Below are 22,745 nucleotides of genomic sequence, written 5' to 3'. Positions count from 1 at the left end.
CAATGATTATCCACTGTCTGTGAGGTTCTTTCAGGATCTTCTGGTCCACATCTGCATCTTCAACTGCCATCGTTCACCTCCTCTCACTCCCCAACCCACACACGCGCACTTAATGTTGTAACAACACAACACTGCTTGTGTTCCTCTGAATATATCATGCGGCTTGGGAATTCCCTTGCATCATGTAATTCTCTTTTTCATTTCAACACGATTTCAGCCCCTGGAAAACATGTTTTCACCTTTTAATACTCGGGCTTTCCTCACTTTGTAAAGCCTTCCTTGACCACCTCTATCCTCCTCGGATTAACCCCCCTTTTGCTCTACTCCTTCCCTGCCTTCTACATACTTCTATTAATGCACGTATGACATATTTTATTATTTGTTCACATAAGTGCCCTCTCTACCAGACTGTTGAGTTTGTTGACAGAGCAGGGTCCTGTCTTTTTTTAATCATCAAAATGTAAAAACATGGCTCTAAATCACTCAATAAACATTACGTGGAATTAATTAAATAACGTCTTCACCCATTAAGATTTCCTCTCACATTTGAACTATCCCCAAAAGAGATGGTTTTGAAGAGGAAGATGTGTGAATATAAAGAGTATAAAATACAGTTTAAGTTTGAGTAAAAAAAAAAAAAATTAACCCAAGATTACTTGGAGAGCTAGAAATTCTAAGAAATCTTTTAAATGGATGCATGGCAACAGAACCAGGAACAAAACATGAGCATAATGTGGTAAAAATACTGCCTCAAAGACAGAAGCCTGACACTTGAGATGATGCACGGCAAAATGTGCCAAAGCCTAAGGAACTAACAGCCCTGGTTCTCATTTTTCCATCAGATGTGACCCCATGAGAAAGAAACACATGGAAGAAACCACTTACAGAGCAGAAGCAACTACTCTGGACAGTGCTCTGTAAACTTTAAGAATGGCAGAATCCAGGGACTTCCCTGGCGGTCCAGTGGTTAAGACACCATGCTTCCACTGCAGGGGGCACGGGTTCGATCCCTGGTCAGGGAACTAAGATCCTGCATGCCAGGCAGCACGGCCAAAAATAATAATAATAATAGAAAAGAAAAAAAAAAAGAATGGCAGAATTCATTCTAAATTTCTTACACTGTGTTGACGAAAGAGCTGGTATTTTTCAGAGCTGGAAGGATGTGAGAGACCACCACCAACTCCCACCATTTACAAGCAGAGACTTGGGGCTTAGAAAGGAACCCAAGTCTCACCACTAGTTAAGTGGAAGATGAGAAATGAGGACAGTGGCTTCTACTTTCTCTATCTGGGGCTCTTTCCACTACCCCACACTACCCTTCTGCAGGTGAGTTAGGTGCTATATTGTTTTTTTTATTTTGTTTACACATAAAGAGTTATTTGTCTTTCTTAATTCTAAGAGTCTGTAGGTGGTGTCTAGACTTTATATAAATGCTAAAAATGGTTTCCACACTCATAGATTACTTTCATCTTCTACTCTTTTCTTACCCTAACAGGCATAGCAACTCTCAAAGTACAGTCCCATCAGGTTTTGGTAATAATACTGACATCAGAACATGCCATCTTAAGTCATCACTCATCCTGGTTTGTAAAACCTAGCTCTCGTTTCATGGATATTTCATTAAAAGCACTACCATTTCCCTCACTAATCCTAGTGAAGCAGTTTCATTTTACAGTAATAAGAAAGAGGAATAGGTGGGAACAGTAACTATTCAACAAGCAGGATTGGAATTACAGAATTTGAGGACCACTGAGGCAATGGGATACAGCATATCGAGCTAACAGAGCATTTTAAGTCCACAAACAGGAACTCTGGGTTCCCCCAATGATTATAAAGTCAAGTATCTAATAATGAAATCACAAAATATAGTAACAGTAGCATTGATTAAATGCTTGCCATGTGTTAGCGACTGTTCTAAGAGCTTTACATACATCATCAACAATCCTCACAAAATACCCAAAAGGTAGGTACGTTACAGATGAGGAAAGTGAGCAGTAATGGCGCCAGGATTTCTACACACAAGGGGCTCACACGTGGCAAAACAGAAGGGAGTAGAGGGCAAGTAGCGACTTGGTTCCAACCCTTCTTAAAGAGACATAAATCCCTGGTTACTAGGTTGTATGTCTGTCTGAGGTAATGAGAACCTTGATGTACAAACAAAGCACGATTTTCCTCAGGTGGACTATTCATGGAGCAGGGCAGGAGGGACTGTGGCTGCCCCTCCCCCAATGCTACACACCTCTTAGCACCTCACAAAAACTGAGGACTCCAAAGATGGAGGGCTCTGTCCGCAGTGATGAAGCAAGTAAGTGTGGCCGGAGTTGGCATTTGAACCCAGGTTTGTGTGGTTTCGAAGCCCTTTCTCTTTCTACACTGCCACGCTACTTCCTTCTCTATAAATGTCATTTTGTCTAGGAACCATGCAAAATTAGTAGGTAGCAATTTCACAAATCACAAAATATGAAGTACATTTTAAAGTACACATTCCCAGATGAATGACAGGAGTCTTTTTTTTTTTTTTGCGGTACGCGGGCCTCTCACTGTTGTGGCCTCTCCCGTTGCGGAGCACAGGCTCCGGATGCGCAGGCTCAGAGGCCATGGCTCACGGGCCCAGCCGCCCCGCGGCATGTGGGATCCTCCCCGACCGGGGCACGAACCCGCGTCCCCTGCATCGGCAGGTGGACTCCCAACCACTGTGCCACCAGGGAAGCCCAGGAGTCTTTTTTTAAAAGGTTTTTTTTGTTGGGGTAGAGGGGCATGGGGGGAGGTGGTAAGAAGAGAAAATGGTCTCCTCTGAGAGCCTCAAGCTGGTTTAGGACCAAGTTGGTTCACAGGAATGAATGGGTTTTTGGATTATGCCAGCTACTGGGTTTAAAGCTGAATATAATCCAATGACATCCAATATCTTCATCCTAATTTGAGAGCCTAAAATGCCCCTATTTTAAGAGGGAATTCATCTATTCATTCAACAATCTCCAGGTAGGCCTGGGCTAGGAGGTATTACAGAGGCCACAGAGATGTGCAGGACAACTCCGAACAGTTTCTGCTTAGGAGTACTTACAGCCTAATTAGAAAAATCAGATAAACGTGTGAAAGGATTAAATGGCAGCAAATGAACAAATTCTAAAAGGGTGAGTTGCCAAGAAGTGGTAGAAGTGAAGGAAGGAGAAAACGCTGGGCTTTTCAGGAACCAGTGGTAGCACTGTAAGCGAGATCTTGAAAGGAAGGGGGGAATCAGAATTAAAGGCAGGAGGGCGGAATTCACAAAGGTCCAGGAACAGGGAAAAGGGCTGTTACAAAACAAATCCACAAATACCCAGACGTTCTCGCAGAAGGGCAAACTGAGGTGTGTACAAGGATATTCATGGGGTCGTGGTTAAATAAATCATGGCACATCCACACAATGAAATGCAGCTATAAAAATGAATGAGGCAGCTTTATATGTACTGATGTACATTATATACTGCTAAGTAAAAAAAGCAAGGTACAGAGAGTGTGTATACTATGCTACCATTTGTGTATTTACAAAAAACAATGTTTATACATATATGCTTGTATATGCTTCAATATTCACGGACTATCCATGGAAAGATATAAGAGAAATTTATAAACGGTGAATACCTCTGTTAGCTGAGGACATGGGTAGGTTAAAACCAAGGGACTGTGCTCTGCAGAAGGCAGGTGGGCTAGAGAAGATCCTAAGTATCAGGGTAAGAGGTTTGGAGAACATGCAAACTCTAGAGCATGGTTTCTCAACAATGGCATCATTGACATTTGGGGCCAGATAATTCTTTGTTGTAGAATTATCTACAATTCTTTGTTGTAGAAAAATCTACAAAATTGTTGTACAATGCTGTCCTGTGCATTGTAAGATGTTTAACAGCATTCCTGGCCTCTACCCACTAGATGCTGGTAGCACCCCACCTCCCACCCCTGGTTGTGTTTCCCAAAAATGTCTCCAGACAATGCCAAGGTGCCCTGGCAGGGAAAATCGCCCCTGGTTGAGAGCCACTGCTCAAGAACCACAATATAAACAGTTAACATACAAAACCCTGTTTTACGTTCCTATAAATTAACATATGCAATATACACTCCAATATGGATCTGAGGAATATATTGGACATTGTTTTGAAATGACCTTCATATATCTGTCATAGTTTCTCAAGTTGTGATAATTCAGGTCCCTCCCCAAATCTGAACTATTCATTTTTAACCATAACTACCCCATCACAGATGTCTCTTTTCTGCATTTGTTGAATACAAGTGATAATAGTGAAAAAGAAAGGCTAAGTACATTTTCAGCAGTACACAGAGGGTGGGCAAGATTCCCCAGTGGGCTTCCCATGATGCAATGACCCCCTTGGATCTCTTCAGCATAACTTCTCGAGTTAGTAGACCAGCCCCACTTCCTCCAGATATCATGTGCTCTCTAGATCCAAGATCTTCTAGGATGCCAAGGAAGGCAACCCTCCCACAGAAATCTAACAGGAAACTATATTTTGGCTCAGCTTCTGAAAAACTAATATAATTATTGACACAGTAAGAACATAATTACTCGTATTATGCTAATTTTCTTCTCATAACTCTTAACGACCACACAAATTACAAGACGCTGTTCAAAAATAATGAAAGACATCACTCCTGTTTCTAAGATTATAAAGAGAATGATTAACTTATAAAGCCAAGAGAGGCTTTACCTAGATTCTACATATCACGATTTCAGTAAGCTTAAAGCCATTTCTAATATACCACAGTGAATTGGGAGAAAAAAAAAAAATCAAGACATCCAACAGGCTTGAATATATTTCAAACACAGATCTAAAACTTTTGTTGATTCTCCTGTGTCTTTTCTTTTCCCAATGCCAGAAATCCAGTAACACCCTGGCAATCTTTGCTTCGTATTTTGAAGTCACTGATTCCTCCAATACTGTTGTAGGTGAAAAGTTCTGGATTTCATTCTCATGAAATCATGCTCTTCAAATTTTAGTATTGTGCCGACTACTTGTGCTTAGCTCTCAGAAGGCTGGCTCTCATTTGTGGAGGTGACCTCCAGTGACCTGACCCTGCAGTAAATACACCTGTGAGTCCCTAAGGAAGGTGCTTAAATGTGTCCGCGGCGAAAAAAAGAAACTCACCATTCTAACTACTTCAGGGTAAGTCTGCTCTGTCAAACAGCCTCTGCTTATTGTAATGTAGTCCACCAGTTCATTAAGAGTGGAGCGCTTGTATTCTTTCATTTTAAGATCAGATAGCGTGTCCATGAAGTCAAAAATGACACAGCACTGCTGAAGTTTCTTTAGGAACAGTTCAGGCTGCTCTGAGGATGGAACGTCTAAGAAAAAAAAAGGAAATGGTGTAAGTCTGTCATCAATTTCTAGGTAACAGGAATTCTCTGTGAAAGTTAACTTCAAAAGCAAGCTCAAAAAAATAAGAATTCACATGACAACAGTGTTCTTTTAAACAGTTACACATGGGCAGGAGGGGATACCATATCCACTACTACAGAGACCTTGTCTTTGGAAACTACATGGTACCAACACAATTGACAGCATTTGCTATTCAGCCACCAAAGATTGACCAAAATCCCAAGAGCTGTTAGAGAGTTGAAGCAAATTTTAACCAAAAACACCCCAATGTCAACACCCTTAAGCCAAAAACACTGAAAAAGGTCAAACTTTCCATTATAAGGTAGACACAGAAGTTTTCACTGTTGGTTTAAATTAATTTTACTAAAAAAATTTCAAAGCAGAAATGTCAGTTGATTCATTTTAATTTCATGCTGACATCCTTGGTATTTAAAGCAACTGTTGGGTGTGTGAGTTTATATTTCTTGTTTTGTTTTGGCTTGATATCTATGACGCTTCTTTGTCAAAGAAACTCGAAAAATCAAGCAATACCAACTCTCTCAAAAAGGGCACATCAGTAATGGAACAATGTGAGCGAACTCTACTAAAATCTAGGCTCTCCCTTTTGACCCATCTTCTTCCTTTATGGTGGGAGAAAACCACTAACATTTTTATTAATATGTTCTCAGAATAAACATCTGTTCTTTTCCTACAGGCAGCAGGTCAGACATTTGGTTTGGTGTCGTTTCTAAAACATATGTAGAAATTTTACACTAAAATTCTCCAGCGAGAATGGAAACCTGACCTACAGTTAGACTTGAAAGACACCAACTAAGTTGTCGATAGCTCTTTCCACTCCTATCTTCTTTCCACTACTTTATTCCACCAAACTGGAGCTTCTCTGGAAAGGTGATGAAATTATAACAAGAGAACCTCTGCTGCCTTCATCCAAGGCGATTAACTCATTAATCCTCAGAACACTCTCTGAGGTAAGCAGGTGGCATCATTTTATTATTCTCTATTTTTCACAGAGAAAATTAGAGACAATCATGGAGGTCCCACAGTGAATGAGTTATGAAGCTGGGCTCAGCACCTGGGTCTCTAACCACACTCCCACATTCCTTCTGTATGACTCAAGAAGGACTTGAACAATGTTTGACCTGTCACTTGCTACCATCCTCAGTTGCCAGCCTCCCAGTAAATGCTTTACAGTGGCCTCACAGCGTGGGCCACCTTGCTCCCTGGAGGTAAGTGCGACGGCTAACAGCACCTGTCTTCCAGCCACCAGCAGCAGGGAGAGAGGGCTAGATTCCTAGTCACAGGATCCGCATGACTCCTCTCCACAACCCCCTTGCCTCCCCACAGCCCACAACCCAAGCGCCAGCCCATGTACCCAGGACCTCATGGATAATTCCCCCCAAACACCACCTACTGACATCAACTTTGGGGTAAGCCTAGATGAGGTGCAATGGGCATCTGAAAGTATAGCATTTCCCTACCAGATATATAAGGGAACAAGAAGTAGTCGATGTTTTTAAAGGTATATAGCACCACTGCTACTCTCAGCAAAAACAAGTTACATATTTAGAAATTATTCTCAACCAATGAGTTGCCCCTTCCATCACCACCCCATAAATCCCCAAAGGCCTAACGTATCTCATAGTCAAAGAATTGGGGATTTGGGTTCAGCCATGACACATGTCTTATTCTATGACCCTAGACTTCATCACTTCCGAAACATTTAAGCTTTATAAGAACTAAATTTAGACAAACCAAGCTTTCCCTTTAATTGCTATTTGCTTCAGGTATTTACATAAACAAACAAAAACTAAACAAGGCTGCTCATCAATATGACTGTATATCGTTAACCAATGGCTAATTATATGTACACCACCATCATGGTTAATTACTGAAGTCTTCTAAGTTCTAAATCAGATTCCATACATCAAATCTGAAGGGGAGTTTTGACACTGCACAGGGAACAAGAAAAGGCTTATTAATGTTACATTAAAGTCTTCAGGACAAATTTTAATTAATCCTATTTTTGATACAGTAACTTTAATAATGCTTAAAAAATCAGACCATGTACATGGAGAACTCCTCAACTCAGCATATATAAAAGCATCTATAAATGATAGCTTTTCCTCCAAAAAGCAAACCATCATTTAAGCAGTGACAACAATGATTACTCTTTGTGGTCACTGCAATGATACTCAAGAGATTCACACTTTTCTACTTAAAAAAATTCAGGCAGTTAACATTTAGTTCTTTTTCTTAATGTTAGACAGTTGAAATTTATTCTTTCTTTATCCAAATTGATATAATGTCATAGACAAATGTGAGGCAGGCTATCTACCTAACCAATGGAATAATGATAATAGCTTACATTTATTGAGCACTGGGTACTATTCTAAGCACTTTACATATATTATGTCTTATTTAGTCCCGACAACAACCCTATGCAGTAGGTACTATTCAATTTAACAGATGAGAAAACCAAGACACAGAGAGAGTCAGTAACCTGTGCGGAGTCTTAGAACTAATAAGCAGTGGAGACAGGATTCCCACTCAGGCAAACTGGCTCCAGAGCCTGAACTCTTCACCACTGTGCAACAATCAAACTCAGTGAAACACAAGAGTAATACCATATTCCATAAAAGAGGGTATGTACAAAGAGAAAAGAGGAAGAACACAGAAAGAAATCAGCCAATTAATTTCCAACATGCCCTCGTTATAAAGTATCATGCTGAACCCCTCTAGCCCATTCCCCAGAAATTAACACATACAGCAACAAGCTATGCTTTATCCTTTATCACAGACTAAATTCCTCTAAAATAACTTGCTGCACCTAAATTAAAGAATTTAAGTAATCAAGACTGACCAAAAGAAAAAAGGGGAATGGTGTCCTGAAAGAGCCAATTCCATTATAACAACTTCTTTAAATTGTGTTTTCATTCGTGCTGAAAGATGACCTAATTCACAACAGTCCAAGCATAGGGCTCTTCCTATAATGTTTGGCCCTCAGACTGCCCCACATAGCTGTGCTGCTCCCACCCTCCTTGCCCTCATTTCCCTAGACCCAGTGGGATACAAAAAAAGTAGAATGTGAAAAGGTAGGACCAGCCAGGATCAGAGAAGGAACACTCTGAGTAGTGCAGAAGGTTCCAGTGATACAAGTTTAATGTCTATGGAACCAGTCCCAGTAGCAATACAAATATTCTTTTTAAAGAAACATTTGTGTGTAGCTGATTCACTCTGTTATAAAGCAGAAACTAACACACCATTGTAAAGCAATCATACTCCAATAAAGATGTTAAAAAAAAAAAAAGAAACATTTGTAAAATGTATCAGGTACTAGGCCATAAAGAAAATCTCATAAAAGACAAAAAGAAGAAATCAGACAAGCAGTACATTTTGACCACATGCAGTAACACTAGATTTTAACAACTCAAAGATACCCACCTCCCAAATCCAAGCCACCTGAAAATCTAAATGTTTAGTAACTTAGATGAAGAAAAAAAATATATAGACATTCAAAATAAATGTAAACTAGAAAAATTAAGGGTCATCGCAGAATCCCAAAGCAAACCAGGCAATGGATGCTTGTGTCATCTATCTTCCAATGGAAACCTCTGTCCTGCACAGGCCGTCCCTAACAGCAGGAGAGGGATCCCACAGAATCATAACCATAAATAATGAGGAATCAGTAAGTGGTTATATAATACCATGCAGGTCATTAGCACAACAACCCACCCATCGAATGTTAGTATTCATTTAATGGGGAGAGTAACTGATCTACTGATCACAGCTTGATAAGATTCCATAAGGTCAGATTCCACTGCTCTGGAAAAACTCTTAGAATTAATTTAATTTCCAGAATATGTTTCTCACCCAAGGAAATAATGTACTGACCAGCTCAATGGTCGATGCTCTTGGCAGTTGCATTTCTTACTGTATTGTCCTTCTCTTTCCTTTTCAGCATTAGTCATTTTCTCACATGTGCTTTTCTATCACCATCTCTCAACAGCCTCCTATCAATTTTCATCAGTAAGTTGGGGAAATGATTACTCTCACCTCCAAGGTGTTCATACCCAAATAATTTTAAAATTTACAAGTGCAAAAGGTAATGGAAAAATGGGCACAGAATTCAACAGTAAAGGGAGGATGCAAGTACAGATTAAGGGACAAAGATTCTCCTGTGTCTAAAGAACAGTCAACAGGTATTATACACATTTAGTTACACAAGCACACATGTGTGCACGTGTGCACATGCACACACACACACACACACACACACACACACACACCCGTCCCCTCACCCTCATTATGATTTTAAGGGCTGGTTGTTTATTGATTATTTATTTGTTTATAACTGGCAGAAGCTCCTTCCTGCCTAATCAAGAGCTTTCATTGTTTCATCCCATCTAAAGTTTGGGGCGTACAGTCATGGATCCAATATCAGCCCATCTTCCCTTGGGGTCTGGCTCAGTCAAAACTTTGCAAAGCAGAAAGTAGCAAAGGTACAAGAAATAAAACATGAGCCCAATGTCCTTTGGGTTTGGTGCTCTGGGACTCCAATCAAATGAAATTGTTGAAAATCACTGCAACCTGCAAATGTGCCAACCGAGGAAATAAAGAAGGCCCACAACATTAAATCGATTAGACACAGTATCACAGGAAGAAAGCAGATTGGTTTAAAAAAAAGAAAATGCGGGCTGATAAGTTATTTACACATAAGCTGTTTAAATGTATATAGATAAATTTTCCATAAAATGGTCATGTTTGCATTGGAAGCTAAGCAGTAACATTGTTTGAGCATGTTGATGAACAATATTTATTGTTCATTATTGAGCATATTGATGAACAATATTTATAGCTGGTTATTCCCATTCAAAGGAAATGGAAAAAATATTCTTCTAAATTAACAATGCTTTTCACCTGAAAATGCCCTACAATATTACACACTTAGCCCTTCTACATCCATTTCCCCTATTCTCACAAAAAATAAAGGTACCTGCAGAGATTGAGCATGTAAATGTGGTCTTTGATCCCTTCCACCTCATCCTTTAGAACTTTCCTTAAGGTGAACACATCCCCATCCAAGTATGTGATCAGTCCCTCACAAACGACCCTCCAAAACTTCAAGAAAGTCAATGAAAATTGTACCTGCATATGCATATGAGAATATATTTACAGAAAATTAGTCTCACAGCACTGAGAAGAGCTTAGCACTAAAATATTAAGTTGACTTAGCCTTGAAGGACTAAAGTGTGGTATGTTAGCACATGTGGTAAAATGCCTAATAGCCTGTCCATGTGATCTGTCTAAACCCATGCCACCAACTTTACTTCTAAACATAGATACAACAGGTAGCATTCCCTTTTTGTCGTACGTATTTCAAAAATCCTAAAAAGAATCCTATTTTATTTGTGGAACTATGCTTCCATTACGAATTGCTTTTGACACTTGAGAAAAAAAATCACGGACATAGCCAACAATATTTCATTAAAACAAGAAGACCACTATCAATCCTTACAATGAATCAGATAAGAAAATTAGGCTTCATGTACTATGAACTGAACCCAAGTATACCATGTTGGTTACACAACATAGTTCCATGTTAATAAGCAAATAAGAAACTGACATGTGAGCTAAAATAAGTATTAAATACCTGACCATTCCAATTACTTTACTACTGTATTCAAAATAGGGGTTCCAAAAAAGTTTGTTGTTGATGATAGTGGTGGTAGTGGGGGTGTATTTCCACTACAAGGTATTTGTATTTTATAGAAGCAGCTCATGTGATTTCAATGTGTGACCACAGCTAAAAACCACTGTTTTTAAAGTAATAACTTTTCAAATCCTTCTTTCATCTCCTTCACCTTTGAAATTCTCTTTCTCAGTTTATTTAAAGCTAACAGTGAAAATTTCTGGTTTTCAAGCAAAGGCAGGTCCCTGGCAACACCTACAACAGTGAAAGCATTCCTTCTTTGCCTTGGCTATAAATATGTGAATGTAGAATTGGCTGCTTTTAGAACTCTTCGCAGTCTATTAGGAAGATCGGAAAACACTTTGCTGATTATTAGCGTACACCTTTTGTTTGGGGGGTCAAAATATGTCTCATAGAACTACTACACCAATAAAAAAAAGTATCAAAAGAAGGAAACCAAGGTGTATTAATTAAACAACAAACCGTAAAGCAGATAAGGCCAGTACTGATATTTCAAGGTAAAAAAGAATGATGACAATGTTAACGAACATTTATTATTGCAAAGCATTGTGCTAAGCTCCTGACACACATTATCCCTTTTAATCCTCAGAAGACCTTATGAGTGGCCACTATTAATATCCCAGTTTTTCAGATGAAAAAAAAGAGGCCCAGACGGCTAAGTCGCTTACCCAGCATCACCCACTACTAAGGACGGCAGCTAGAATCTGAACCCAGGTAGTCTTACTCCGGTGCCCTCACCAATAACAATGATGATGATGATGATGGCTGTGATAAATAGTAGCAGCTAACAACCACCACCACCACTGGAGCAATGGGTAAATTGTCATGGCTGGTTATTTGTTTAAGAAAAGATGTAATCTGAAACTAAAGGAAAATTTGGTTGACTTTTCTGCCAAGTATTTACACGTTTTAAAACTTAAACAGCACAAAATTAGCCTTAAATGAGTGAACAATAGTAGATGGGTAAATTAAAGTTTTAAATAATAGTCATACATTAATGATTCCTCCCAGCTTGGACAATCAACATGTATTATTATTCTTTCATGGATCTCTCCAGTTATCCTTTCCCAAAAGCTGACAAACATGTACACTCCAGTTTATAAGCAAAACCCAAAGGTGACCACTAACGCAGAATAGTGGCCTCAGCGTCAAAATCACAGGATTCAGAGCTTTCACATTGTTTTGACACTATGTTCTAATCAGAATAAATAGGAAACACACACATGCACACACACATACCCATTTCTAATAAATATTTCTGTTTCCAACCTTTCATAATTCTCCCTCATCCTTTACCTTCTAATGCCAAGGTGGTCATTGAACTTGTCAGGACAAGAAAAATAAAACATTTAAAAATTGATCAATGCCTAGGGGCTTCCCTGGTGGCGCAGTGATTAAGAATCTGCCTGCCAATGCAGTGGACACGGGTTCGAGCCCTGGCCCGGGAAGATCCCACATGCTGTGGAGCAACTAAGCCTGTGTGCCACAACTACTGAGTCTGAGCTCTAGAGCCCGCGAGCAACAACTACTGAGCCCACATGCCACAACTACTGAAGACTGCGCACCTAGAGCCCATGCTCCGCAACAAGAGAAGCCATGGCAATGAAAAGCCCGTGCACCGCAACGAAGAGTAGCTCCCGCTCACCTCGACTAGAGAAAGCCCACTCACAGCAATGAAGACCCAACACAGCCAAAAATTCTTTATAAAATAAATAAATTTATTTTTAAAGATTGATCAATTCCTAATTATAGGTATGGATTACTTTCCTGCCACCAAACTTATCAACGGGATAGAAGCCACCACAGCTTCTGACTAACACAGTCAACCTCTCTACTATCAATTCATTACCTACGGGCTTCTTTGCAGAGATGAGACACCAAGAGGATAGGGACCAGGGCCTTTTGAATATAAGGAATTCCTGAAGCATGCCGGGCTATACCAAAAAATAAATAAATAAATAAGGGCTGCAAGAATTAATTATACAGTGTTCTAAAGTATCCCTGACAGTGGCTCCCTCTGAGGATTTTACCAGTAAAATTATTAAAAAGAGCAGGTTGACTTTTTATTTCAGGAAAAGGAATTAAAATAATAACTAGCCACCACCTATTTCCACTATAATTTCATAAAACAAAAGGACCTTTAGGATAGTAAAAGAATGGAAAGGACAAACCTAGAAATCCTTACTTAAAAAGGAGGGTGGCAATCCTCCACACATAGGTACACACGCGTGCGCACCTGCGAGCACATACACAGACAGAGATGTGTCTTCTCTCGATCTTGCTTCCCTTCTACTTCTTTTTCACTTTGCCCAGTACCAGTAACAACTTTTCCACTAGTCTGTATTTGGGAATCTCTGAGCCACATCACTCCTTTGTTCCAACATTTCTAGCATGTATAACAGACATCCAGCTGTAATGACAGTACTAATTTCCATTGTATTTAGACAACTGTAAAAGCTGAGAAGATAATCATATACCCTGCATTAGTATAGAAGTACCTCACTCTATGGCAGCCATGGAGCCCTTAGAAATCCTGTAACATAAAAATCCTCATAAAACTTTATACATAACTCCATTCAAGGATTTACCACATTACATTGGGACCTTTTTTTTTTAACTGATGAATCACGTGTCTTGTTCTTCTTTTAATACCCAGCCCCTAAAAGAAGTTTCTAGAATATGGTAGGCACATAATAAATGCAGGTTGAGTCAATAAATTCTACATATTGAATCTTATTTCCCCATATTTTTAACTGTAAATTAGAACTTTATTCCGCTAGAAATAAAATTATACTGAAGAATAGAGGAAAAGGTTTAATATAACATATTTAATAGAATGAATTATTTCCTAATATTTTAATAATACCAAGTCATGAAATGCAAATTTTAAAACTAAGATGGACTAAGTATAAGTCAGACAGAGAAAGATAGATATTGTAGGATACCGCTTATATGTGAAATCTAAAAAAGTCAAACTCTTAGAAACAGAGACTAGAATGGTGGTTACCAGGGGTGGAAAGGTAGAGGGAATGGAGAGATGTTGGTCAAAGAGTATTAACTTCTAGTTATAAGATGAATAGGTTTGGGAGATCTGATGAAAGCATGGTGATTATAGTTAATAGGGCTATATTATATACTTGAAAGTTGCTCAAAGAGTAGATCTCAGATGTTCTCACTACAAAAAAAAAATCATAATTATGTGAGCAGATGGAGGTGTTACCTAACACCACGGTGGTAATCATTTGGCAATATATGAGTGTATCAAATCAACATACTGTATACCTTAAACTTACACAATGTTATATGCCAATTATATCTCAAAAAAACTAGAAATAAATAAATAAATTTTAAAATAGGATGGTTTTTAATGATACATTTATGAAAGAAAAAAAAAAAAAGTCCAGCTGACTTGACAAAAACCTAACTAAAAAATGCACGATTCCTTAGTTTTTTGAACTATCTACCCCTATTAATATCCAAAAAGATAATGTCTTACTTTCTAACACTTTCTAAAAAAAAAAATCTGGCTGACTTTTAAAAACAAACAGAGTGGTTTATATTCACGGATGAGAGAAAAATGCAACAGAAAAAAATATTCAAAATGAAGGTGAATGCACAAAACTAATGAAGTAGTATTACTTGGAATGCCCTTCATAGCAAAAATATACTAATAATTTTGTCAAGTGTATCATTAATAAATGAAAAGTGGGAGATCTGGTGCAAAGAGCATAGGCTTTGCATCCATTCACCAAATATTCACTGAACACTCACTGAGGTCTAAGCACTGCAGGGATATCACAACGAAGAAAAGAGACAAAAACCCCTTCTCTCACAGAGCTTTACATTCCAGCAGCAATAAATAACTGCAACTAAAAATAATAAATACATTGTACGGTATATGCTCTGGGGGAAAACATACAGGGCAAGGGGGATGAGGCATGTTGGGTTGGAGGGTATGATTTTAAGTGGAATATTAACCTGAAAGATGGCATTTGAGCAAATACTTGAAGGAGGTGAGGTAGTCAGCCAAGAGGGTATCTGGGGGGAGAGTGCCTGAGCAGAGGGATAGTAAACACAAAGGTACCCTGGCAGCAGGGAGTGTGCAGGTCAATCTGAGGATCAGCAAAGAAGCGAACATGGCTGGAGCCTGAGCGGAACGTAGGGAGATGGGTCAGAAGAGTAAGGGACGAGGAGTGTAGGAGATCATGTTGGGCCTTGGGAAACACTGTGACTTTGTCCTTGACTCCAGTTCTGAAATGGAATCACACCTTTATGGTTTACCAGGAGATACTGGACAAACCACTTACTTCTCTGAGCATTAGTTTCCTTATCTGTAAAACTGAGAAAATGTACTGCACAGGGTTGAGTGAGAAGTAAATGAATAAGTGTTTTGTAGGCTGTAGAGTGCTTTCCAAAAGTACTTTCAAAAAGTTATCCTTTATTTGACAAACATCTATCAAATATCTACAACATACAGTATGGAATCAATTCCCTATTTTATAACTCCTATTAAAACTATTTTCTGTTATAGAAAGACTTACATTTACTTTTTTGGCACGTCTTCAAAATTACTTTAAAAGCATTTACAAAATAAATTCTAAAATAAAGTTTTTGAAATATTAATTTTTGAAATTTTATCAAATAATACCAAAGTTCAATTAAACAAAGGCCATCTATTTAAAACCCTCAGATAGGGACTTCCCCGGTGGCACAGTGGTTAAGAATCCGCCTGCCAATGCAGGGGACACGGGTTCAATCCCTGATCCGGGAAGATCCCACACGCCGAGGAGCAACTAAGCCCATGTGCCACGACTACTGAGCCTGCGCTCTAGAGCCCGCGAGCCACAACTACTGAGCCCACGCACCACAACTACTGAAGCCTGCATGCCTAGAGCCTGTGCTCCGCAACAAGAGAAGCCACCGCAATGAGAAGGCTGCACACTGCAACAAAGAGCAGCCCCCGCTCACCGCAACTAGAGAAAGCCCGCACAGAGCAACAAAGACACAACGCAGCCAAAAATAAATAAAATAAAAAATAAAGTTCTTTAAAATGCTGTGAATTCAGAACACAATGATAAAAAAAATTTATTAAAACAAAAACCCTCAGATAACCACAATTTGTCTTCTCTCCCACATCTGGCTTTCAAGATAAGGAGTAAATCATAAAATCATAATCTGATTAAAAAGTAATTAATAGAAAAAACTTCTGGGATGTCCCCAAGAGTCAGCACTGTTAAAGCCCAATTTTCAGCCAGGTTCAAAAGTATGAACAACAAAACTCTTCAAAAAGACTACCTTCACTTGTGCCATGATTATAAGGTAAGAAATAAATTAATGGGGTTATAGAATTTTCAGCAAGCACTTATCCTTCAGTTGACCCTCCCCCACCAAAAAAAAGAAAAAACTGCAATAAAAGAACACATTATTTTCAAGTATTCAGCTAATTGACTCGCCCCCACCCAGACCCCTTCCCAAGGGATTACTTCTGCAAGGGATAAAAAGGGCCTATCTACTTTCCATTTGTTTTGAGGATTAACATCAGGGGGAATCAGTTCAAAATGAGATGAACCTCAGCTATTTTAACAGTATGATATGAGGTTTAAAAACAAGTTAGATATATATCACATTAACATCAATTAAGCCCATGTCTGGTATTTCACAACTTATAGCTGACACCAAAGATATCACTAAACTTTTTTTTTTAAAAAGATTTAAAGTACAGAAAAGAGTCAATGCAATGTTGCAATGCCAGCTTAGAGATGCTATTTCTGAACCTCAGCTGAGAGTTTTAAACATGAGACCTTAAGCTCCCGAGAGTGACAGAGGACTGCGTGAGTACAGTGGAATGGCCTCTAATCCCAAGAGTAATAGTGTATATGTACAATTAAAGTCATAATCTGGGCAATAAAATCCAGTGATGGCACGTAGTACACCGCACTAATTATGGAATGTGCCTATGATTCATACAAACTAACAGAAATTAAATATAAATGTAAAGCCCATATATAAGGTTTGAGGAAATCCAAAATTCAGATTTGAAATACCATACTAAGAAAAATGAAATCCCTTTTGAAACCTTATTTCTTATTATGTATAAAAACAGTACTGTCAAGTATAAAACAACAGAGAGACAGGAACTTACATGTACGTACTCATGTATTATGTACATATGTATGCATAATAGTGAGTGCATGACTCCAAAATGGAAACTTAAAAGTAGTACAGAAATTTTGTAAAAGACAAAGAATGTATCTGGAAAGCTTAACACCTCCAGAGCAGAGAAGCATTTTAAAACACTAAATAGTAAGATATGATAGGAGTTAGAACCAGAATATTTATGACATAAGTCCCTTCTTTGCTACTGACTTCCTGGCCACAAACATCTGTCACCAAAGGTAGGAAGAGTCATTGAAACCTGAAGATAAGCATGCTAATGAGGCAATTCTAAGCACAAGCCGCTTTACTGAATCTAGATGTAATTCAGCAGTCTACACCCAATGTGGTACCCCAGGGCTTAGCTAAACATGCCACTGGGTAGTACAAACATTTTCTCTTCAGTTATGCTAAAAATGACTTTTAGGAAGCATATTCTACAACTGTATCTTCCACTTAAGGAGCCAGACCAAATATGAAAAATAAGATCTGGCGTTAATAAGAGTAATAAAATTAACACTAAGCAGGGCCCCTAAGTCTACTATCTCAAAAGTTTGTCAGTTGTAATTCTGGAGGAACATCACAGAAATGTTTACAATGCCAAATTAAGTTGATTTCTTTCAGCACAATTTCTTTCACAATCAAAAATTGGAAACTTGAAAAAAATATAAACTCATTCTCCATTCTTCCAAATGGCTGAGATTATTCTTCAGGTCCCACACTTTGAAGTCAGGGGCCTGGGTTCTAACCAGGCTCCACGGTGTACCAGCTTGGCAATTTGGGGAGTAGGATGGCAGTTAAGACAATGGGCTACAAAATCAGACTGCCAGAATGCTGGATTCCAAGCCTGCCTTTGCCACTTCCTAGGTGGAAAACCAGAGGTGAGACTGAGTGCATTCGTTTCCTCAGGTAAATGAGGGCATAAGAGTAGTACCTACCTCATATGATTGACTTAAGGATTAAGTGATTGAATAAAAATAAAAACACATAGAACAATGTCTGGAACACTTTAGGTGCTTAATAAACTTTAGCTGCTACATTGTTGTTGTTAAAAAGCACTGCTGGGCTTCCCTGGTGGCGCAGTGGTTGAGAGTCCACCTGCCGATGCAGGGGACACGGGTTCGTGCCCCGGTCCGGGAGGATCCCACATGCCGCGGAGCGGCTGGGCCCGTGAGCCATGGCCGCTGAGCCTGCACGTCCGGAGCCTGTGCTCCGCAACGGGAGAGGCCACAACAGTGAGAGGCCCGCATACCACAAAAAAAAAAAAAAGAAAAAAGAAAAAAAAAGCACTGCTGAGACTATCCTTTGCAAAATCAATCTAAGAAGAGTAGCTCTGTCACAGTGACAGCTCAAACATTTCATAATACATAAAATGTTTCACACAATGCCTGGCACATGGAAAATGTTCCATATATGTCAGCTTTCTAAAAAATACCTAACAAATGAACAACGTAAATTGATGACACACGTAGGGTTTCTTTCCTCCCCTTTTGTGTGTGTGTCCAATTGTGTAAGCCATATTTGAAGAAAATAATATTGAGTTTTTGACCTACTAATATCCAGTGAGATTACTTCGAAATAAAATTGTAATTTGATTAGAGGAAAGGTGAAGATGCTGACTCAATTCAATACGTGAAATGATTCCGCCGTCAGGACATGCATCAGCAATGTGTCAAAATCCTGAAGGGTGAAGAGAGTCAGCATTTGGATGAATGAATGATGGCCTAACAGAGCACTGGGAACAGAAAAGCAAGAATTTATGAGAAGTACAACAAACTGGAGGAGCACTGCCAAGACCAGGACACACCAGGTTCTCACACATTCTCAAAGATTCCTTCAGATACAATCAGGTTTATGCAAAGTTCGCAAAGGAAAGAAAAATAAACAGTGTTTCACAGCTTTGTCCTTCAAGCCTAAATTTTAAAATAATATTAGTATTCACAGATGTTAATACTTATAAATTTTAGCTAAAAGTAACAACAGTAATTTACACTTAAAGAGTTCTTTACAATAACATATTTATAACAAACATTACTGACCTCCCACTAAAATAACATCAAGTACTGAACCACTTCAAAGTATTTTGTAAACCTTTTTTCTTTTCCACACACTCTGTTATTTAAAGATCTAAGGTGTTAGTTAAAATTCTGCAAACTTTTCATAGCCTCCTACAAGGCTTCAGGCTAAGTCTGGAAGGAATATGATAGGCAGTTTCAGCCTTCCCAGAACAAGTATTCACTTAGAATCTACTATGTTTAACTTAATAATCAATCATTCATTCATTCATTCCACAAATATTTACAGAACACTTTTTACATGCCAGGCACTAGTTTAGGCCTTAAGTACACATTTCTGAGCAAGATCAAACAAGATTCTAGCCTTCACGAAGCTTACAGACTGAAAAGGAAGAAAACCTAATTAAATGGTCATATACATAAATATAAAACAGGCTGCACTATGAAGAAAAGGTACAAGGTACTATAAGAGCATATACTGCAGAGAATAAAAAAAGAAGTGGTGCTTATCCTCAAAAAAATTCAGTCTGGTAGGAAGCAAGATTAACATATATTAATAACAGCAAAAAATATACGAAAAATGCAATGAAGTACCTAATTTCATGGACTAAAAGACAGGAAAGTAAAAGCATTTAGCGAGGACCTAAAATATTCCAGCCAGGGTCCTTCCACGTATTCTCTCATTGAGGCCTTGCAAAAATCCTGAAAGGTAGGCATTAATATTCCAATTTTACAGGTAAGAAAACTGAGGCTGCAAGATATTCAGTTTTATTAGTATGGGCCAATAACCGTGGTGTAGAAGCAGTTTCATTATACAGAACTGGAAGGTATGATAACTTTACATCAAAATGGAATCCTTCTTTGACATTAATTTGGACAGATAAATGTGGCAACAGGAATATGAAGACCAGAGCAATGAATCTGTCCTCCTCATCCTCTACTTCCTTTTTTACAGCCCACCTCCAACCCTCCAAGACACACGGTATTTTCACAATCACACCCTGCGCTCATGACCTTTCCACACTTACAAATATCTGCCATGCCCTCTGAAAATATGGTTGATTACCCTGAATGCTAAAGGGCTAATGGGTTTATCCCCACAAAGAAACATATTTATACTATTGCAAAGACTTCATAAACAATAACAAAATGGCTTCATCCAATGGTCTAATTTGAATAATGGAAATTTCAAACAAAATGGGCAAGTTACTTGGAGCCCCTCCAGCGACATCTGTATTACTTTCACGTCATCGTAAGGCAAGCCTTATCAACAGATCTTGGGCAGGAACAAAAGAACACATCTTGATAAAAAGAGAAAATATCTTTCTTTTCTTCCAGTTTTATTGAGATATAATTGACATACAGCACTGTACATGTCTAAGGTGTACAGCATAATGATTTGATTTACACACATCATGAAGTGATCGTCGTCATAAGTTTAGTGAACATCCATCATCTAATATAGATACAAAGTTAAAGAAATAGAAAAAAAATGTATTTGCTTGTGATGAGAACTCTTAGGATTTACTATCTTAACAACTTTCACGTATAACACACAGCAGGGCTAATTATATTTATCATGTCGTACATGACATCCCTAGTACTTATTTATCTTATAACTGGAAGTTTGTACCTTTTGGCTGCCTTCACCCAATTCCCCCTTCCCTCACCCTCACTCACCTCAGCCTTAAAAAGATGAAATATCTATTCTGAAGTTTAAAAAATTTACATTGGGGCTTCCCTGGTGGCGCAGTGGTTGAGAGTCCGCCTGCCGATGCAGGGGACACGGGTTCATGCCCCAGTCCGGGAAGATTGCACATGTCATGGAGCGGCTGGGCCCGTGAGCCATGGCCGCTAAGCCTGCACGTCCGGAGCCTATGCTCCGCAACAGAGAGGCCGCAACAGTGAGAGACCCGCGTACCGCAAAAAAAAAAAAAAATTTTACGTTGTTTGTTCATACCATTAGTGCACACTGAGTTCACAAAGTTAACCAAGCAATAGCTTCTGAGCCATTGCCCTTCCCTGAAGTCCAACGTCTTGAGAGTTACCAAGCACTGCATGCAAACGACAATGTCTCTTTGAAAGGGTAAAGTGCAGCAAGCTCAGCAGAGCTTGAATGACATTCATCCAGAGCTCAGAAATTCTCATACTACCTAAATTGGAAAAAAAAAATTTTTTGCACCAGATTCTCTGTGGGAATAGAAGGCACATGCTAAAATGTGTATGTTTCCAACTTCCAATAAAACCAGATGCTTTATCTATATAGATTGTTCATGGATCCAGATGGGCCAGGAGAACCTCATTCACACAACTCTCATTAGAGTATTTTTCAAAATCCATCCTCTGTTGAAAATACCATGATCTCCTACAGACAATCTGCCCTTTTAGGATCTGCAACACTATAAACAATGTCAAAATATATTAGTTCATGAATGAATAAATCAAAATAAACAAGAGCTACCAAGGACAGATCAGGTATGAAAAAAAAAACACATTTTCAAGAGCCATTTCCTGTTTCACAATAAATAGTTCTTTCTGAAAATCTTGAATGAGTCACCCTTTCCCAGCCATATCATGTATACATAATAATAGTAAGAACTTAGTAAGCACTTACTCTGAGACAGTCACTATTTAAGCAGTTTACATGTATTAACTCATGTAATCCTTTCTACAATATTGTGCAGGAGGCATTATTATCCTTATTTTACATACAGGAAATTTGAGTCCCAGAGAGATTTAGTAACTTGCTCTTGGTCACACAGCTGGAAAGGAGCCCTGCTGAGCCTCAGACTCAGGCAATCTGGCACCTGTACACTGTATCACCTCTGCTAGAGAGTAACATTGAGTTGGCTTATCAATAATCACTTTTGTTTTTTCATCTCATACCTACAACATACACTAGAGGGACTATCTGAAAAGGTTAATCCTCTTAATAGATTCTTTAATATAGACTGAGGCAGGCATGAGCTCAGTGATCTATCTCCACTTTGACCAAACAAAATGCAAGTACCAGGGGTTACACAGATTCTCTAGCTGGCTTGTTATTTCTGTTAATATTTAAAGGACCTCTTTATGTTGGTGTTAAGTCTCTCAAATGATGATTACAAGTCTTCTCTGGTCTTCCAACATTCTCCTTTGCACCTAAGCTGCCTTACCTTAAAGAGTTCAATATTCTTTCTGTTTGGCTTTAATTTACTTCTCAGGGAAATGTAATGACACAGAGGTTTAGCTGCGGCATTTTGTTCTGGAACACTTGACATTTGTTGATCCTTCATATGTTTTGATAACATGAGTCAAACTGAGTGTTCAACCCTTTGTTATCACTGGCAGGGCCTAAGGTCAAGAAGACATCCAGCAGGTAGATGGCAATGCGACTTAAGGGAAGCACGAATAGGACAAGGAATAAACAAAGGAAAGGTAAGAAGACATTTTAGGCAAGAAGAACATGGAGGTTAAGAGTGAGCACACTGGGGCTTCCCTGGTGGCACAGTGGTTAAGAAT

General features: G+C 38.8%; 1 protein-coding gene across 2 annotated transcripts in view; it reads right to left on the bottom strand.

The window, feature by feature from the left end:
• Window positions 1-22,745, bottom strand: part of PPP2R5E (protein phosphatase 2 regulatory subunit B'epsilon) — a 149,045-nt gene that overhangs the window by 67,029 nt on the left and 59,271 nt on the right. For both annotated transcript variants that reach the window (XM_065871587.1, XM_065871588.1), the window contains one exon: window positions 5,136-5,332. In XM_065871587.1, the coding sequence (XP_065727659.1) occupies window positions 5,136-5,332 (197 nt within the window). The remainder of the gene's footprint in view (window positions 1-5,135; window positions 5,333-22,745) is intronic.

The sequence above is a fragment of the Phocoena phocoena genome, chromosome 2, assembly GCF_963924675.1.
Source record: "Phocoena phocoena chromosome 2, mPhoPho1.1, whole genome shotgun sequence".
NCBI lineage: Eukaryota > Metazoa > Chordata > Mammalia > Artiodactyla > Phocoenidae > Phocoena > Phocoena phocoena.
The sequence above is the reverse complement of the archived record's forward strand: the minus strand, read 5'-3'. Positions and strand labels throughout refer to the sequence as shown.